A 20,992-nucleotide genomic window follows, 5' to 3' on the forward strand; every position below is an offset into this window, starting at 1 on the left:
ACAAACTAAACACACACACCTTCAGCTCTTTCTGTGGTGTCCGCACTCGCACTCATGCTGTGTGCAGTCATGAGCCTGAGCAGTGCACTGAGAACTAAGGAAAACACCATCCCTGCCCTCAAGGGATGTATGTTCTAGTAGGAGAAACAAGAAAAACACATGTCCAGCACACTCGAGATAGTGGTGCAAGCTGTGGAGAAAAGGAAGCACAGGGAATAGGAGGGAATGGGGGGAGGGGCTTGTCTGGGAAGAGGCATCTGAGCAGAGACTGACCTGGTGAGAAGGAACCCAGAGGGTCCCTGAGAGACGAAGCTTCCAGCAGGAGGAGGAGAAACTTTAGGCATCCGAGTTGTGAGCAAGTGAGCCCTGCTTTGGGGTGTCCAGTAAGACTTGGTGTTTTGGCTCGTAGCTGTCGAGGCTGTGGGAAATACGCTGTGTATCTTAACAGTAGCAGCCCCAGAGTTTGGGGTGGATCTTTGTGGCATATGAGGAAAATCCTGGGTCAGGGTTGCCCATTGTGTCTGTTGCTACCTCTACCTGAGGGAAGAGGAAGAGGGAGAGCATATCTGGGGGAAGAAGTCAAGAATTGGCTGCAGCCCTAACCGGTTTGGCTCACTGGATAGAGCGTCGGTCTGCAGACTCAAGGGTCCCAGGTTCGATTCCGGTCAAGGGCATGTTACCTGGGTTGCGGGCACATCCCCAGTAGGGGGCGTGCAAGAGGCAGCTGAATCGATGTTTCTCTCTCATCGATGTTTCTAACTCTGTATCCCTCTCCCTTCCTCTCTATAAAAAATCAGTAAAATATATTTAAAAAAAAAAAAAAGAATTGGCTGCAGACATGTTAATGTTTCAGTGCCTGTAAATATCCAAGAGGAGCCCTGGCCAGTTGCTCAGTGGTTAGAGCGTCGGCCCTAGGACTAAAGGGTCATGGGCTTGATTCCCAGTCAAGGACATGTACCTCGTTGCCTGCCTCTGGCCTAATGTTGGTGGGGCTCTCTGGGAGTTAGAACTAGATAAAGGCTGATGCCTGAGCCAGCCATTGCTAACCATGGATTTGTATGTGGTGGAGATAGCAGGACATGGAGGTGAGGGATGGAGTGTTCAGTTCACATAGTTATGGGCAGCACTTGTGATGGAATGATGCTTTGCCATTAAAAGTGGTTTTAATAGGAGACATGGAAAGGTGTTGCCATAGTGGAGAAGCACCAGGAGCAACCTCAACTTGTGTATGACCCCAGCTTTGTAAAGAAAATACACAAAGTAAATGTGCAGAGCAGCTATTGCTTTGGTGGCAAAAAAATATCTATTTTTATTATTTGGCTATGTTTCATAAACTGTAAAGTAAATCTATATATTTTATAACTTTTAAAATAAAGGCTTTAGTCCGGCTGGTGTAACTCAGTGGCTGGGCATCGACCTGTGAACCAGGAGGTTGTAGTTCTATTCCTGGTCAGGGCACATGCCCGGGTTGTGGGCTCAGTCCCCAGTGGGGGGCATACAGGAGGCAGCCAGTCAATGATTCTCTCTCATCATTAATGTTTCTCTCTCCCCCTCTCCTTTCCTCTCTCTAAAATCAATAAAAATATTTTTTAAAAATAATAAAATAAAACATAGGCTTTATATTTTAGAATAAAGGCTTAGAAAAAACTTGAGCAGATGATACAGAGCTACGGGTATTCTAGTACCTGGCATCTTAAATCCGTGTGCTGCATTTGTTACAATTGCTTAACCAGTATTGATACATCATTGTTAACCAGAGTCCAAAGTTCATTCAGTGTCCTTAGTTTTTATCAGTGACCTTTTCTGATCTGGGTCCACGTTACTTCCAGTTGTCAGGACTTCTTAGTCCCCTCCTGGCTCTTTCTCAGAGGTGGTGGTGGTGGAGGAGGTAGAGTGCAACTGCACTTCCCCTAAAGCAGCGGTTCTCAACCTGTGGGCCGCGACCCCTTTGGCAGTCAAACGCCCCTTTTCACAGGGGTCGACTAAGACCATCCTGCATATCAGATATTTACATTACAATTCATAACAGTAGCAACATTACAGTTATGAAGTAGCAACGAAAATAATTTTATGGTTGGGTCACAACATGAGGAACTGTATTTAAAGGGCCAGAAGGTTGAGAACCACTGCCCTAAAGTGTCACTCCTTTCAGCACCCAGTGTATGTGTGTGTTTATCTCTCCCCCCACCCTTCTTGCCTTCTCTCCCTACCTCTTCCTCTCTCTCCCCTAGTTATAAACTATGTTCTTTGGACCAGACCAAATGAGCATTCTCGCCTTGAAACCTGAATAACTAAGCCTGAGTTCTTCGAGTAGGAGCATTTTAACTGAGCAGCAAAACCACTTAGACTTAAGCCAGTTGCAGCACTAATGATGTGTTTCAGGCCTGAGTGGGCCTGGAGAATGGGAGCAGGGTCAGGAAGATGTCCTGTAGCCTTGCTTGGGACCTGCTCCTATCTGTGCAGCGGCTTCTTCATTAGCACCTTTCCCATTTCTCTCACTTGTGGATATTTGGAGTCTTTCAAAAGCAAAGAATAAGCCACTGAGCATGCAGGATATGCCATGGAACTGCAGGTGTCCAGTGGGATGACTTGAAACAATGTAAAATTGCTTCCTCTGTTGCTAGATTCCAAATTAGCGTCCCAGGTGTGTTCTTCCCTCAAGAGGTAACATGTCCTGTGGCCTTCATGACACAGGCCACACTTGCTCTCTGTTGATGTATCACCACTGTGCCCATTGGGGTCTTAGCTGAATATACAGGCCCTGCTTCCATCCTCGTCACTTTTCCCGCTGCAGTTTCCTGTGAAGGCAGCAGTGTGTTTACATAGCCCATGTAGGTAGAGATCTGCAAAGGGTGCTTCCTGGAGTGACAGTCCTTTCAGCACCCAGAGTGAGTATGTGTGCTGACTTGTCCAGATGAGGAGACAATCACAGGCACTTGTTATTTTATTTCCTGTGTTCCATTAACCCTGGTTCTGTGTTGAGCACATCCACAGTCCAGGGCCTGGAGCTGGGAGTCCCGGCTAGATACTGGACCTGGAGGAGGAGGCTGGGCTTGTCTGACAAGTCTGTGTTGTTGCAGGGCAGCCAGGGTGACAGCAAGAATGCCAAGAAAAAGAACAACAAGAAAACCAACAAGAATAAAAGCAGTATCAGCCGGGCCAACAAGAAGAAACCCAGTATGCCCAACGTGTCCAACGACTTGTCCCAGAAGCTCTACGCTACCATGGAGAAACACAAAGAGGTGAGATACAGGGCAGGCCACAGAACCCAGGATTTGTGCCCCCTGAACCAAAATAAAGGAGGGGGGTTGCTGAAGAAGCCACAACCCTGCCCCTGGCCAAGAGAAGGGAAAAGGCATGGTGACACACTGTTTGGTGCACACAGTGGGAGGACCAGCCCCTAAAAGGCAGACCTGGCTGGTTGGATAACACCACACAATGCATCATCAAGTCAGTTCATCCCCAGGGAGTTGGGCCTTTGACACACCCCTGGGACAGCAGGTGTCAGGCTCAGCGCAGTCTCAGTTCTGCAAGCCGGGGTAGCCCGGGGCCCTGCAGGGCCAGCCCTCCTCAGCACGCTCTCTGTGGGCTGACATACTCCTGCTGTTCTTCCTGCAGGTCTTCTTTGTGATCCACCTCCATGCTGGGCCTGTCATCAATACGCTGCCCCCTATTGTTGACCCCGACCCCCTGCTCAGCTGCGACCTCATGGATGGGCGCGACGCCTTCCTCACCCTCGCCAGGGACAAGCACTGGGAATTCTCCTCTCTGAGGCGGTCCAAGTGGTCCACGCTGTGCATGCTGGTGGAGTTGCACACCCAGGGCCAGGACCGCTTTGTCTACACCTGCAATGAGTGCAAGCACCATGTGGAGACACGCTGGCATTGTACCGTGTGCGAGGTAGGCCCATATCTCCCTCCCTGTGCCTCGCTCTGACAGAACTGGCAGCGCTGGTGTGGTCCACGAATCTGAGGTCCCCTTGGCTGCTCCCAGCCCTCTGTGGTCTATGCATTTGCATTTTAGGTTGAACTATTAGACAGTTGGCACTTCTCAGGAGAGAAAAATGATCACTGCTCCTCTAAGGGCGCTATTGATTATGAGATAGATTGTTTGTTTTATTTTAGTTCACACATAAGAAGATCTAACTCTTATTGATTGGGTTTCTGCTATGTGACTGCACTAGGTTCAACACCAGACATTCAAGATAAAAAGCCTCTCTACCTTCGTGGAGCATGGTCTGGTCCTGAACAAACTGAGCATGACAGTGACAGGATCCCCTTGGCAGGACAAGCTAGTCTTCCTGGGAGTCAGCAAGCACTGACCTGTCTAGATGAGGAGACGACCACAGGCACTTGTTCCCTGTGTTTCATTAATCACGGCTCTGTATCGGGCACATCCACAGTCCTTGTGGTGCCAGAGCAGGAGCATGGAGAGAGCAGGAGAGGCGTTGGCAGTGCTTCGATCCTTCCAGAACTCTGGTAACCCTTCTCCCTTGTCTTGGTTGGACCCCATGGCCATACCACACTGTCTTCCCCCTGCAGAGGTCTTGTCCCCTGTGCGCAGGGGCGAGGTCTTTCTCTTTCATAGATGGGTCCCTCACATGGAGTGAGCCAGGCTATTTTGAGCCCTCCATCTCCCCCCCTGCAGACAATCATAGACTCCTCCCAGTCCAATGACGGCCTCTAGGATGATCTCCACAGTCGTGGGCCCTACAGAAGTGGCTCTGTGATCCCTGAGGAGAAGAGCAGAGCCTTTGTAATGCTCTCATCTTTACTTCCTGCTTTTTCCAACCTCCTTTTGTTCTCCCTCTCATTTCCTACTGCTGGGATTTTCACGTCTTTACTATGAAAAGGTTATTAGTCCTGGCCATCAGCTCCATTCTCTGTTCTAGCACCTGTTGTCTGTCTCTAGACGTAGGCGGCTTTTAGAAATCTGGGAAGAGGGCCTTTCTCCCGGCGAAGGCCTCTTAGCTCCAGTGCCCTCCTGGAACGCCCTGCAGAGCTCTGGGGGTGCACTGAGGGCACCCAATCTCTAGGAACTCAGGTCTGTGGTACTTCAGATGCTCATGTGGCAGGCACTTGGGAGCAAATGGGTATAGCAACAGTCACTCCTTCACTGTCAGGCTTGCCAGGCCAGGCGTGGGGGCGGGATGGCTGGGTGTGATTCCCAGGGTGCAGAGGAAGGAAGGAAAGGGGAACCAGTGCCCACTAATGTACTCGAAAGCCTTGGGTGGACATGAAGCCACACACCGTATGCATGGGTGAGCCCATGTACCTGCTCACAGGTTGGGAAATGCGAGGGGGTCCCTGGAAGAGTGCGGGGTGAGGGCGAGTAAATGGATCTCATGGTCTTTGGAGCCTTTCGGGCTGTGGAGGAGTTCCCAGAAGTGAAGGCTCCAGGGGGTGGCTGGGATGTCTAATGCTGGGCCACCTGCTGATGCTAGCCTGACCCCTTTCTTTGTCTGCAGGACTATGACCTTTGCATCAACTGCTACAACACAAAGAGCCACACCCACAAGATGGTGAAGTGGGGACTGGGCCTAGACGACGAGGGCGGCAGCCAGGGTGAGCCGCAGTCTAAGAGCCCCCAGGAGTCACGGCGCCTGAGCATCCAGCGCTGCATCCAGTCCCTGGTGCACGCCTGCCAGTGCCGCAATGCCAACTGCTCGCTGCCGTCCTGCCAGAAGATGAAGCGGGTTGTACAGCACACTAAGGGCTGCAAGCGCAAGACCAATGGAGGCTGCCCAGTATGCAAGCAGCTCATTGCCCTTTGCTGCTACCATGCCAAACACTGCCAAGAAAACAAATGCCCCGTGCCCTTCTGCCTCAACATCAAACACAAGCTCCGCCAGCAGCAGATCCAGCACCGCCTGCAGCAAGCGCAGCTCATGCGCCGGCGAATGGCCACCATGAACACCCGCAACGTGCCTCAGCAAAGTCTGCCTTCCCCTACCTCAGCACCACCCGGGACCCCTACACAGCAACCCAGCACACCCCAGACACCACAGCCCCCAGCCCAGCCCCAGCCCTCGCCTGTGAGCATGTCACCAGCCGGTTTCTCCAGCGTGGTCCGAACTCAGCCCCCCACCACAGTGTCCACTGGGAAGCCCACCAACCAGGTGCCAGCCCCACCACCCCCCGCCCAGCCCCCGCCTGCAGCAGTGGAGGCGGCCCGGCAGATTGAACGCGAGGCTCAGCAGCAGCAGCATCTGTATCGGGTGAACATCAACAACGGCATGCCCCCGGGACGCACAGGCATGGTGACTCCCGTGAACCAGATGGCTCCCGTGGGCCTGAATGTGCCCCGACCCAACCAGGTCAGCGGGCCTGTCATGCCCAACCTGCCCCCCGGGCAGTGGCAGCCAGCTCCCATCCCGCAGCAACCACCGATGCCGGGCCTGCCCAGACCCGTGATGTCTATGCCGACCCAACCAGCGGTAGCCGGACCGCGGATGCCGACCGTGCAGCCGCCTCGCAGCATCTCCCCCGGCGCCCTGCAGGACCTGCTGCGCACCCTCAAGTCCCCCAGCTCCCCGCAGCAGCAGCAGCAGGTGCTCAACATCCTCAAGTCGAACCCACAGCTGATGGCGGCTTTCATCAAACAGCGCACGGCCAAGTACGTGGCCAACCAGCCCGGTCTGCAGCCTCAGCCCAGCCTCCAGGCCCAGCCCGGCCTGCAGCCCCAGCCTGGCCTGCACCAGCAGCCCAGCCTGCAGAACCTGAACGCCATGCAAGCCAGCGGGCCACGGCCCGGTGTGCCTCCACAGCAGCAAGCAATGGGAGGCCTGAACCCCCAGGGCCAGGCCCTGAACATCATGAACCCGGGACACAACCCCAGCATGGCAAGTATGAATCCACAGTATAGAGAGATGCTACGGAGGCAGCTGCTGCAGCAGCAGCAGCAACAGCAACAGCAGCAACAGCAGCAACAGCAGGGCAGTGCTGGCCTGGCTGCAGGCATGGCCGGACACAGCCAGTTCCAGCAGCCTCAAGGACCTGGAGGCTATCCCCCGGCCATGCAGCAGCAGCGAATGCAGCAGCACCTGCCCATGCAGGGAAACTCCATGGGCCAGATGGCAGCTCAGATGGGACAGCTCAGCCAGATGGGGCAGCCTGGGCTGGGTGCAGACAACACCCCCAACATCCAGCAAGCTCTGCAGCAACGGATTCTGCAGCAGCAACAGATGAAGCAGCAGATTGGGTCCCCAGGCCAGCCAAACCCCATGAGCCCCCAGCAGCACATGCTCTCAGGACAGCCACAGGCCTCGCACCTCCCTGGCCAGCAGATGGCCACATCCCTTAGTAGCCAGGTGCGGTCTCCGGCCCCTGTCCAGTCTCCACGGCCCCAGTCCCAGCCTCCACATTCCAGCCCATCTCCACGGATACAGCCCCAGCCTTCACCACACCACGTCTCACCCCAGACTGGTTCTCCCCACCCAGGACTTGCAGTCACCATGGCCAGCTCCATAGATCAGGGACACTTGGGGAACCCCGAACAGAGTGCAATGCTACCACAGCTGAATACCCCCAACAGGAGTGCATTGTCCAATGAGCTGTCCCTGGTCGGCGACACCACGGGAGACACCCTAGAAAAGTTTGTGGAGGGTTTGTAGCATTGTGAGAGCATCACTTTTTTTTTCCTTTCATGTTCTTGGACCTTTTGTACTGAAATCCAAGCATCTAGGTTCTTTTTATTCCTAGATGGAACTGCTACTTCCAGGCCACGGAAGGGTAGATTGCTGTTTAAAGAAACAATACAAAGAATATATTTTTTTGTTAAAAACCAGTTGATTTAAATATCTGGTCTCTCTCTTTTTGTTTTTTTGTTTTTGTTTTTTTGTTTTGGGGGGAGGGGGGATTGTTTGGATTTTTTGTCGTCATTGCTGGTGACTCATGCCTTTTTTTAACGGGAAAAACAAGTTCATTATATCCATATTTTTTATTTGTATTTTCAAGACTTTAAACATTTATGTTTAAAAGTGAGAAGAAAAATAATATTCAGAAACTGATTCTTGAAATAATGCAAGCTTATAATGTATCCTGACAACTTTCTGATGTTGCGGGAAGATTTTTTCTATTGTGAACTCTGTGGGCGTTCTCCAAGTATTACCCCTGGACGATAGGAATTGGCTCCTACGTGCACACACATACACACCCACACACATCTATCTATACATATTGGCTTAAGCCAAACTCTTGTCTTGCAGATGTAGAAATTGTTGCTTTGTTTCTCTGATAAAACTGGTTTTAGACAAAAAATAGGGATGATCACACTCTTAGACCATGCTAATGTTAATAGAGAAGAGCATTCTTTCTTCTATGTGAAACTTGAAATGAGGAAAAGCAATTCTAGTGTAAATCATGCAAGCGCTATAATTACTATAAATAAGAAAATTCAAGAAGATTCAATCACTGTATAGGACGGTAAAGTACCAACTCATTTCTTATATCATATTGTTAAATAAACTGTGTGCAACAGACAAAAAGGGTGGTCCTTCTTGAATTCATGTATATGGTATTAACACTTAGTGTTCGGGGTTTTTGTTAATGAAAATGCTGTTTTCAACATTGTATTTGGACTATGCATGTGTTTTTTTCCCCCATTGTATATACCGTACCGCTTAAAATTGATATAAATTACTGAAGTTTTTAACATGTATTCTGTTCTTTAAGATCCCTGTAAGAATGTTTAAGGTTTTTATTTATTTATATATATTTTTGGAGTCTGTTCTTTGTAAGACATGGTTCTGGTTGTTTGCCCGTAGAAGAGGGGGGTGGGCAAAGTCCTAGTAGTCATGCAGATGGCAACAGGACTCAACCGAGACCTGGAATATTCTTTCCAGTGACTGAGACAGTCAGCTCCATGATGGCTGTACACATTCGATGCTCACGAAGGAACTTCACCACAGAGCTAGGGACACAAATGGGTCAGTACAAGTACTTTGCCTCCTGTCCACCATCCCTCTCTTAGTCACCCCACCCCAGCAACCCTAGGGAGGTTCCTGCATTTGTTTTTGGTCTACCCCACCCCCCTTCCTATATGCCGATTCCAATCCCAGAATTGATGCAAAGGGTGCTCCAGGGAGTAGAGGTGGTTTCTGGGCCCCCTCCCCCTGAAATTGTTTATTCAGGGGGGGAGGATGCCGCCATGCAGTATGTCCTGCACAGCCTCCAACACTGGTCTGGACAGACAGAGCTTTAGCCCTTCATTCCCCACCCTCTAGAAATAGTGAGGTGCAGTCCTGGAGGCTGCTGAGGGGCAACGACTAGAGGCCTCCAGCTTTCAGGGATACTTGCACTCAGGCACCAGGTCGGCCCCTGTGTCGTTATAGGTGACCTTACTGAGGGTGACACTAGAGTTCCTGAATGCTGTAAAAATCCCATCTGAGAGGACGCCACCACCTGGATAATTGAAATTAGTCCTCTAGAGTATGCCCCCTTCCAGGGCACTGGTGAACTGAGTTCTGTCTCATCGCTTGTCCCCCCAACCAGAGAGTGGTCTAGATCAGGAGTTGTGTTAAATTTTGAAATTGTTGCCCAAATAGCTTTTGTTTGGGCCCTGTGTTTACAGAAATATTTTCAAAATACTTGATTCGGGAATCTAAATTTGAGGAAACTTTCTAAGAAATTTGTTTTAGCACAGAGCTTACTTAGAATCTTCTAGATTAAGCCAAGTAAGAATAAGATCATCTAGCACCACCAACCAACCCACATCTTCACCCTCTCCAAAAGAGAAAGCAAGGACGTGGCCATCAGGCCGTCCTTGCTCAGCTTGCCCACTTCTCGTACCCATGACGCTCTTTCTGCCCCAGTTGGAAAGCCCTGACCCCATGTTCAGACAGGAAGGGGTGAGCCATCTGGGGTCCTAGAGAGGCGGCCCAGGCCCCAACTCCAGATGTGCAGCCTTTTAACAGTGGGAGGCATCTTTTTTCAGGTGATCCTGGAAACCAAAACTGGACCGACCTCATCTTGGAGTCCACGTCCCTTCAATCCAGATGCCAAAGGATGCAGCTGAGGGTGTGGTCTGTGGGTGCCCATCCTGCACTTGGCGTATGGAAATGTCTCTAAGAGCTGGAAAGCCCGGATGCTGTGTCTCAATGCTGTATACTTAGGAGGAGAAGAAAACAGTCCTATATTTGTGATCAAAAAGAGGAAACTTGAAATGTGCTGGTGTTTATAATAAAAGCTGGTAAAACTGCTTGGATTCAAAGATGGTTCCAGTTGGCTAATGACCCTTAGAATTAGCTTAGCAGCTAGTCAGCAGAAGACTGAAAGGGCTTGGTTGAGTTTGTCTAGTGAGTGTGTTTGACTATGTTTTTGAGAGTTTAGCATGTTAAAAGCAGGAACTGAATGCAACCTCTGCAAAGGCTTCAATTTTTAAGATCTCAGGCTGAAGACACACAACTTTCTCCTTTTGATTGCTATAAAATGAAACCAAAGACTATTTAAGCCAAACAGAGCTTTTATCACCGCATAGGAGAATGGGCTACTCTGAAAAAGGAAAGTCCTGAGTTCTAGGAAATAGTCCTTGTGCCATAGGAAGTTCTTTACTCAGAACAGTGCTGGGAAGTAGACACTGCAGCAATGTCACCTTAGCCAGTGGATGTGCAGGAGCATGTAGGAATGGTGACAAAACCCATTTGGGATCATAAAGCCACAGTGTACCTTCCCAGGATGTCCCATGTTCATTCCACTGCATGACTCGGGCACATCCATTGTGCAAAGTGGAGAGTATGGAAGGGTCAGTTACCGCAAATCAGAGTGAATGTAGCACCCAGGCTAGCAGGCTAGAGGCTGAGGAGCTTTGGGTGAGTAGATGAGAAGGCAAATGGTGTTTTCAGTGTGCTCACACCTTTCTAGAGAGAATTTACTGGGACCTGTTGAGCATGACACCACGAGGTACTTCACTAAACTGAAAAATCCATAGGGTGCTCACAGGACACCTTGGTTAAGGAAATGGTACAGGTATGTTGGAGGGGCTTCAGAGGAGACAAGTAAGAGATCTAGTCACAGGAAGCATGGGCCTGAGGCTTCTGTGAGGCTGAGAATCAGTACTGACAGCGTGGTGGTACTTGGGCACCAGGGACTCAGCCTTAAGTGAGCTCCCTAAGCTCTGCTTTCTCGTCTGGATGAATATAACTATACTGGGTAACAAGTGCTGTTTAAATGCATTATCAACTCCTTTGCCCTGGCCATGAGGTAGGAGGATGGAGGCAGTAACTTACCTGAGTTCATGAGCAGCAAGGGAAGACGTGGGCCCAAGCCTGTTCCTGTGCCCAAAAGGAGCTTTTCCTCCTGGCCTTGAAATTTGCCCTACATGCCTGCCTCCCCTCCATATTCCACAGATTCACCTTGAACCCACTTTGGAGGTACTTTGGGGAAGTGAGAACAGTACATCGTAACCCCTCAAAAGTCACAGTAAATGGTAACAGTCTTAGAAAGAACTATGTGGGACTCACTCTACCTGTATCTAGTGCCCACTGGTTCACTTTGGCATCACAGATAAAGAAATGTTGACAGTGTTGGTCAGCTCTAGTGTCCAAGCTATAAACTCCCAGTGTAAAGGACTTTAACCCACCTCCCACCCAACACCTGGAGAGGGCTAAGTGACTGAAAGGGGCTTTAACGCCTGATCCCGACTCTCCAGGGCTCTGCCGCAACCAGGAAGCCTCTTATAAACTGATTTTTTAAGTCAACAATAGCTACTATATATAGCCATACCAATGAGGTTCAAACGAAAGGATCCTCGAGGGAGGTAGTGTGGTTTACAGAATGTTCCAAGTGACGGTCCTTCGGGAAAATGTCCAGACAGGACATTCTTGGGAAGGACTGAGGGTTGTGACCAGGCTCCTGCACCTGTTCCCCTCTCCTGCCAGCACGAGCAAGGCTGCCAGGCTCCCTGCGCCAGGCCCCTTCCTTCCTTGTCCTCTCCTCCCCCACCCAGGACCCTTCACACCTGGGCACAGGTTGCAGGCCCACAGAAGAGGGAAAGTTATTTTACGTGCTGCTGCACAGGGAGTGGCAGGAGGTCTGCTGATGAAGGGAGAGTCTTAGGGACCAGATGCTGGCACCATGGCTGTGCTCCCATAGCTAGATGTAGAGAAAGGGGCAGGGAAGTGAAGGAGGCCAGGGAGTCATTCAGAGTCAGCAGGTTCAGCAGCCAGAACTGGTGTCACCAATGAGAGTAAGAGCTCTGCAGGCAGAAGCATGGAGAACTCTCCGGGTTTTAAGGGAGGCCCATCCTCACTTGTTCTCTCTAGACATTTGAGTTCAAGTACGCAAGCTTTCTTGAAGCACTGAGTTTGTCCACTCGGCAAGCATCTATTGAGCAGATCCTAGGCTCTGAGATACAATCCTTGGAGAACTCAATACAGACAGACAACAACTGGAGGAAGTGCTAGATGGCGTTAGCGCTCAAAGCAGGGCACAGAACCCAGTTTGTGTTGAAAACAAGGAAAATGTCTCTTAGGGCCAAGAATTGCATAGTGTTCCATAGTTTAGGAAACGCATTCTTCTCCTTAGCACTGCCATGTGCTCCTTAGGACAGTGCTGCTTCAGCTCTAATGTGCATATGAATTATCTGGGATCTTGCTAAAATCCTGATTCGGTAGGTACGGGGCGGGGGGGGGGGGGGGGGGGGGGGGGCGGGGAGGGGGCGCTGAGTTTCCAAGTCTAATGCTCCCAGCTGAAGCTGCTGCTGCTGGCCCTGAGTCTATACCAGCGGTTCTCAACCTGTGGGTCGCGACCCCTTTGGCGGTCGAACAACCCTCTCACAGGGGTCGCCTAAGACCATCCTGCATATCAAATATTTACATTACGATTCATAACAGTAGCAACATTGCAGTTATGAAGTAGCAACAAAAAATAATTTTATGGTTGGGTCACAACATGAGGAACTGTATTTAAAGGGCCAGAAGGTTGAGAACCACTGGTCTGAACTTTGAGGAGTAAGGCTACAGAGTACCATGAAAAAAAATCTTGACTTTGAAACTGGCTTACTTAATCTCAACGTTCACAACAAACGTGGGTTTAGGGAGAGGGGGTTTGGTCAAGAGGTTCTTTGGCCTTCACAGCATTTGTTCTGAGCTGGAATCTCCTGCCACTTTTGTCTTCCTGGGCCTCCGGCCTTCCTCAACTCCCAGAATAAGAATGCGGCAGGACCACAGGAAGCCTGAGGTCCTCTGGCTGGGACAGGAGTCATGCAGAACCCAGGCTGCAAACAGCCCCACAGGGCTTGAAGCCCTGAGCTACCTGGAAAGAGTGCCCGATGTTTTTTTTGCCCCAGGACAGAGGTGCAGGGAGCTGTCCTGACTGTGAAGTGCAATGCACATTGTGAGGAAAATAAAGAGTCACATCTTGCTTGCTTTTCCGTAGAAACAGAAGAGGAGTCTCACCCTGACCAGCTTCCTGGGTGAGGTGACTCCGTGGGGCAAGTGCCGGGTCAGTCCCATGTTTCCTGTTTCTTGAACTACAGGTCCAGCACCCGCCACTCACAAGAGACCTGGCTGATGCCAATGGACCATGGCACCCTGCCCCATGCCCAGGGGATGTTGGCACCTTCAAGGAAAACATCAACAGTCTGCATTTCCACTCTGTCCGTTGATACTCTGCTGGACCAGAGAATCCCAACCAAGGAAACCATCTTTATATCTGAGGAGACACAGCCTTGGCAGTGGGAACTCCGTGAACACCACCCACCTGTTGAGGCCTGATGTCAGGTGCTGCTCAGGATGCCACCTGGATAGGGCCTCTGGCTGGAGCAGAGGCCCATGGCATCCGGGCAAAGGGTCAGTCCTTGAAGGAGGGAGGGCCTCAACAGCACAAACATTGAGAGGGTCCCTGAAAGCTACCAGGAAGCCATGTTGAGCAGGGAAAGGAGCTGGTAGGCCAGGCCTTCCTATGAGTGTCAGGGAGTGGTGATGATAGGAATTACAGGGCCATCGGCTTGGGCCAAACACCACATGCACGTGCATGCAAGCACACACAGAATGGAGTTGCTTTTTCACCCTATAGAGTCTCTCAGACTAAACCAGTGGTTGGCAAACTGCGGCTCGCGAGCCACATGTGGCTCTTTGGCCCCTTGAGTGTGGCTCTTCCACAAAATACCGACTTCTGCGCATGGGCCACAAAGTTTCAATCGCACTGTACGTGCGCGTCCGCACGTGGTATTTTGTGGAAGAGCCACACTCAAGGAGCCAAAGAGCCACGTGTGGCTTGCGAGCCGCGGTTTGCCAACCACTGGACTAAACCAATTCTCACTTGTCTTTTCATAAATAATGGGTGAGATAGGCTGGAGATTTGGTGTATGTTTTTTCTTTCAATGCTTCATCCACATGCTGGGAAAAACTGTGGCCTCAGCTCTTTGCCAGGACAGAAGCCATCTTTCAAAACATGCCATCGCCCTAACCGGTTTGGCTCAGTGGATAGAGCCTCGGCCTGCGGACTCAAGGGTCCCAGGTTCGATTCTGGTCAAGGGCATGTACCTTGGTTGCAGGGACATTCCCAGTAGGGAGTGTGCAGGAGGCAGCTGATCCATGTTTCTCCCTCATCAATGTTTCTAACTCTCTATCCCTCTCCCTTCCTCTCTGTAAGAAATCAATAAAATATATTTTAAAAAAAAACATGCCATCAAGGCCAGTTCACTGAGTGAACTGTATCCCCCAGCAGAAGCTTCCAGGAATAAATGCACGGAAGAGGTTGCCGCCTTCTCCATCCTGCCTTCCCCAGAGCCAAAGCTGCTCAGAAAAGGCCCCACCAGTGATATTTCACAGTTGTCTAGACTCAGGTCTGTCTTCCATTTTTCATGCTGGACAGGGAGACTGGGAGCCCACCAGAATGGCCTGGCCCCTCCTGCCCCTCCTGCACAGACATTGTTCACAGTGGAAGGGCCCCAGGAGGAGGCGTTGCCCAAGGTCACCCGGCTAGTGGGTGGCCAAGGGAGTCCCCTAGAGGGGCCTGGACTGACTGCCAATGCTGTAGAGAATAAAAAGGGAGAAAGGCCTCAGGTTCACGCACCCCTGAATGTGTGGGGGTCTATGCAATCAATGTGTGACATTCCCAATGTCCTTGGTGATGGAATTAAAAGTGGCCACTAGTAACGCAGAATGAGCAGTTTGGAGATAAAGTTTGGAGTCATCCAGTGAAATTAAAAATGCTCTAGTAAGTTCCAGGCCAGGTCCTGATAAGTGGCTGCACCTGCCTCTATGAAGGGCCAGAGACCTTGCTTCAGACCCAATCTCACGGTTGGCAAGTGTGAAAGTGGGGGTCAGGGCTTGGGTTCCCACCAGATGTAGCCATGCTGCTGTGGCAGGGGACTGACGTTCATTAACATAACGAGATACAGTAAAACCTCGGTTCTAGAAGTCTCCCATCTCCAACAATTCAGTTCTCAACCAAGTTGTTCATGGAAAAAATGCCTCGGTCTTTGAACAAAATCCTTTCATGATGATACATCAGCATGACAAAAATTGCCGAAACCGGTTTGGCTCAGTGGATAGAGCGTCGGCCTGCGGACTGAGGGGTCCCAGGTTCGATTCCGGTCAAGGGCATGTACCTGGGTTGTGGGCACATCCCCAGTGGGAGATGTGCAGGAGGCAGCTGATCAATGTTTCTCTCCCATCGATGTTTCTAACTCTCTATCTCTCTTCCTTCCTCTCTGTAAAAAATCAATAAAATATATTAAAAACAAAACAAACAAACAAAAAACAAAAAAAAACAAAAATCATCTCGCAGGCCCCAAAGGAGAGAATGCAGTCAGTTTGCTGGTAAACTTTGAGTTGTTAACATCTCAGTATTTGCCAGCTTCTGTTGCTAGTGAAATGGATGATTAGCACAAGTTTAAAACATAAAAGAGGCCATCAAGAGTTCTAATGTTGGCCCTGGCCAGTATGTCTCAGTTGGTTGAGCGTCATCCCATGCACCAAAAGGTTGCTGGATTGATTCCCAGTCAGGGCACATGCCCAGGTTGTGGTTTGGTCCCGGTTGGGGCACCTATGGGTTGGGGCATGTATGGGAGGCAACCAATCAATGTTTCTCTTTCTCTCTCTCTTCCTTTCTAAAAAAAATCAATAGAAACATTTTTTAAAATGCATGCTAATGTCGCTAAGGGTGTAAAAGAAACAATGATCACAGGCAATTGAAGAGGTAGAAAAACTTGGAGAAAAGAGGTAGAAAAACTTGGAGAAAAGCAGTTAGCCAGGGGACAGCATGTAAAAAAGTGAAGATGCTACATACTGGCTTACTAAACGACATCCTGGAACAAGTGCTGAAAGTGATTCCTTTAAGGCTCGTAGGGGGCGGCAAAGAAATGTTTGTTTATAGATTAAACAGTACACTAGATATGTACTGTATAAAAAAAGGGTTAAAATGGAATTATTTGCGGGTCTGGAACAAATTAATTCAATTTACATGATTTCTAACGGGAAAAAAATGATTCAGTTTTTGAACAAATCGCTTCTCAAACAGCCTTCCGGGACGAATTCAGTTTAAGAACTGAGGTTCCACTGCAGCTGTTAAGCGAACCAGCAAAATACTAGGTTTCTGAGTTCCAACTCATGCTGAGTTGGCGTCAAGGTCCTACAGAGGATAAAAAGGACTTTAGGGAACGTGCAAAACCTTGCAGGTGCCATCTGGCCATTAGTTGCTTCTCTGGATTGGAAGGTTTTGATGCCTCTGAAATCTAGAGACAGTTACTACCTCTGAAGCTGTGGCCAGCGGCCTCCCAGCTGCAGCTGCCCTTCTCCCAGACCAGGTCTGCACAGGTGTGCATCTGCTGGGGGAAACCCTTGCTCCTGAGGCCTAAGCACTAAGACAATTGTAGAGTAGCTTTCAGACAACACCCAGCAGCTGCAGGACTGTTGGGGCGTTTCTCTTCTTCTTTTTTTTTTTTTTTTTTTTTAAATATATTTTATTGATTTTTTTACAGAGAGGAAGGGAGAGAGATAGAGAGTTAGAAACATCGATGAGAGAGAAACATCGATCAGCCGCCTCCTGCACATCTCCCACAGGAGATGTGCCCGCAACCCAGGTACATGCCCTTGACCGAAATCGAACCTGGGACCTTTCAGTCTGCGGGCTGACGCTCTATCCACTGAGCCAAACCGGTTTCAGCAACGTTTCTCTTCTTAACATGCCTACTTTTTAGCCTCAAAAGGTAACCTGTCTGCCCAACCTGTGTGGCTCAGTGGTTGAGTGTCGACCCAGGAACCAAGAGGCCATGATTCAATTCCCGGTTGGGGCACTGATCCCCACTGCGGGACATGCAGGAGGCAGCCGATCAATGATTCACTCTCATCATTGATGTTTTTATCTCTCTCCCTTCCTCTCTCTGAAATCAATTTTAATAAAGTAACCTGGCTTATTAGAGGATCCATGAAATTGGGGGGTGGAGGACAGGGAATCACATCATTCCCGGGACCTTTCCAGGCCAAGAAATATTCTTCAGCTTGGAGCTTTTCCTCCTGTAGGAAAACATAGTACATTTCCTCCTGAAGGGAGGAGTTGTCCAGGAGTTGGCGCCTTGAACATGTAAAGGAAAAAGGGAGGCAGCTGAATTTGTTTTTTCTTTGCAGTTGGCATTGTGGTAAAATATACATAACATAAAATTTACCATCTTAATCATTTTTAAGTATACAGTTCAGTGGTATTAAGTACATTCATATTGTTATGCAACCATCACCACCATTCTCTCCAGAACTCTATTCATCTTGCAAAACTGAAACTTTGTCCCCATTAAACACTATATACCCTTTCCTCCTTCCCCAGCCCCACCTTTCTACTTTCTGTCTTTTAAAAAAAAAATATATATATATATATAATTTATTTTTTTACAGAGAGAAAGGGAGAGGGATAGAGAGTTAGAAACATCGATGAGAAACATCGATCAGCTGCCTCCTGCACACCTCCTACTGGGGATGTACCCACAACCAAGGTATATGCCCTTGACTGGAATCGAACCGGGGACCCTTCAGTCCGCAGGCCGACACTCTATCCACTGAGCCAAACCTGTCAGGGCTCTACTTTCTATCTTTATGAATTTGATGACTACCTACTTCATGTTAATAGAACCATACGGTATTGTGTTTTTGTGACTGGCTTATTTCACTGATCATAATGTTCTCAAGGTTCATTCATGTTGAAGTGTGAAGGAAAACCCCTATTCTGTAAAATTACTGTTTGGAATTCTCTGCTATTCTTTGGATGGCCTCTTATTCTGAAAAAGTAACTTTGCTTTCTAGCCTGCTTGAATAGTGGGGGAGATAAACTTAGCTATCTGACCTTGTAGGCCAGAGACTAGATACACCCAATGCCATGCCAGGGCATTTTTTAATTGGATAGAACTGTATAGTTTTCAAGGCCGCCACCAGCAAGCACATAAAGGGCTGGCTCTTCTATAAAAAAGGAAGTTCTGCTTGTAGCTTTGCTTAGATTTGGATTCATTTCCCTAGGCCTGCCGCAGTGAATAAAGTGTAACTCCAAACTCTCAGAGCGTTGTTTGGTTCTGGTCTGGTTTTTTTCTGTAACAGAAGCATGTCTCAGATTTCCCAAGTCTGAATAATACTACATTGTATGTATAGACCATGTTTTGTTTATCCAGTCAAACAACGATGGACACTTGGTTTGCTTCTATCTTCCGGCTATTGTGAATAATGCAGCTGGCATTTTTTTCATGACCCTCAGCTCACCCCAGGGAGGTAAGGTAGTGACTTTTATTTATTTATTTATTTTTGTTTGTTTGTTAATTCTCACCTGAGGATATGTTTTTCCATTGATTTTTTTAGAGAGTGGAAGGGAAAGGGAGAGACAGAGAAACATTGATGTGAGAAAGACACATCAATTGATTACCTCCCACATGCACCCTTGAAGGGGGGCCAGGGATTGAGCCCTTAACTAAAATTGAATCCTCAAGCCTTCATTCTGTGGGCCGACACTCTAACCACTGATCAACCTGGCTAGGGCGAAGGCAGTGGCTTTTAGAGAAGGGATGAGCAACCTTATAGTGGCCACAGTGGTGGTGAGGAGACCCAGGGGGTGCTCTCCCCCTTTCTCCCCTCTTCTGCTTCTCTCCTGCTTTCCCTAAGCCAGGCTCCAGTCTCCATCAATCCAAGTATATCTGCATCTAATTACTTTTCCCTTCTTCCATTTTCCTTGTGAGCACAGGGGCTGAAAACTGCCCATAACTCCATCAAGACTTGACTTGGATCCCTGGTCACCTTAAAAAACCACAATTTCCAGGGCTACTGGAGGACACCATCTCACAAATATCTGTGGCTGAGGGTATGTTTCTTACGGCCACAGGGTAAGAGAGGACAGAAGGCCCTGGTGTGTCTGAACCTGGTAGGTTTGCCTCCACAGAACTTGGGTCCTGCCTGTCTGGACAAAGCCCCTTCATCCTTATCTGAAGCCTTGGCTTCCTTCTTCCCTTTGCCAAATACCACTTCCCTGAAACAAAAGGGCTCCCCAAGCTAGATCTACTGTCCTATAGACCAGTGGTCGGCAAACTCATTAGTCAACAGAGCCAAATATCAACAGCACAACGATTGAAATTTCTTTTGAGAGCCACATTTTTTAAACTTAAACTATATAGGTCGGTACATTGTTATTAATTAGGGTACTCCTAAGGCTTAGGAAGAGCCACACTCAAGGGGCCAAAGAGCCGCATGTGGCTCGCGAGCCGCAGTTTGCCAACCCCGGCTATAGACTAATGTATCAGGGCTTACAAAAGATGATTTCCCCTGGCCAGTGTAGTTCAGTGGTTGAGTGTCCACCTATGAACTAGGAGGTCACAGTTAGATTCCTGGTCAGGACACATGCCCGGGCTAGGTAGTGGGCTTGATCCCCAGGAGGGGGCGTGCAGGAGGCAACCAATGAGTCTCTCTCATCATTGCTGTTTCTATCTCTCCCTCTCCCTTCCTCTCCGAAATCAATACACACACACACACACACACACAAAGATGATTTCCTGAGTGGAGTGAACAGCGAATGAAATGTGAGGCTGCGGCCCCTTAATTCCCCTGCAGAGTAGCTGAGTGACATCCTGGGAATGGCGGGGCCTGGGACTGGCTTGGTCATCTGCAGTGTGGGGAGGGAGGGAGGGAGGGAGGCAGGAGGCAGGTCATGCAGGGTCTGGAGGGCTTTGGAATTGCTGGCAAGTGTGAAGGGAAACCACTTGAGGACCCTGATGAGGAGTGTATGATCCAGTTGAATGCAGAGAATGAGGGATGGGGTGGGAGGAGCTAGGTGGGAGTTTTCAGGTGAGAGGACTTCCTGAAGTTCCCTCCCATTCAGATCTATCCACCTCTCATACCTTCTTAAGGTTGCTTAAGCCTGGAACCTGGGGGTTATCCTTGACGCCTTCCACCTGGAAGTGTCCCTGACACACCCCCTCCGATGACCCAATCAGGTCCAAGCCCCAGGGAGGACGCTGTACTTTGCTGCTTCTGCCACAATCTCTAGTAACCCCCGTCTTTGTACAATTATTTGATTGTGGCAGTGAGTACTTTTTGTTTGTTTGTTTGAAGGAGAAAGGCAATTTTACTCTTTCATGAAAAATATATATAGATATTTTTGGCAGTGAGTCTTTGGTGTGCCTCAGTCATTCGGGGAACTGCCTGATCCCCTGGGGATCGAGTCTTTTACCTGAGTTGGTCTGCGTCCCCATGAAGACTCTTACCTCCACAGGGTGAGAGAAATGCAATGAAAGAATAGCCCGGTTTTGCTGGCGCGGCTTGCTTGGCTCCTGAGTTCATGTTTTGATGTAGACAAATCAAGCTTAAAATTCCCCCTTGCACTCCTTTTAGGTATGTGTCCTGCCTTGGGTTGAGGAGACTGGCTTTGTAAATCGCCCGGCACTTGTTGGCGCCAGAGACGTTAACTGTTTCTGGCCCGGGGCCGTCCTTTCAAACCCTCCCGAGGCGGGCATCATCGGCCCCCTTTCAGGGACGCACAAACTGAGGCCCATCTGGCTGCGGAGAGCCCGACGTAGCTCCGCGCTA

The 20,992-nt window shown here is 49.4% G+C and overlaps 1 protein-coding gene across 11 annotated transcripts in view; it reads left to right on the forward strand.

Annotated features, from left to right (window-relative positions):
- LOC118656434 (CREB binding protein) overlaps positions 1–8,654 on the forward strand; it is a 179,614-nt gene extending 170,960 nt beyond the window's left edge. For all 11 annotated transcript variants that reach the window (XM_036309774.1, XM_036309777.1, XM_036309775.1 and 8 more), the window contains 3 exons: positions 3,081–3,242; positions 3,619–3,900; positions 5,468–8,654. In XM_036309774.1, coding sequence (XP_036165667.1) covers positions 3,081–3,242; positions 3,619–3,900; positions 5,468–7,612 — 2,589 coding nt within the window. In that variant the 3' untranslated portion in view covers positions 7,613–8,654. The remainder of the gene's footprint in view (positions 1–3,080; positions 3,243–3,618; positions 3,901–5,467) is intronic.
- Positions 8,655–20,992: the final 12,338 nt, after the last annotated feature.

Source organism: Myotis myotis, unplaced genomic scaffold (assembly GCF_014108235.1).
Source record: "Myotis myotis isolate mMyoMyo1 unplaced genomic scaffold, mMyoMyo1.p scaffold_m19_p_5, whole genome shotgun sequence".
NCBI classification, from domain to species: domain Eukaryota; kingdom Metazoa; phylum Chordata; class Mammalia; order Chiroptera; family Vespertilionidae; genus Myotis; species Myotis myotis.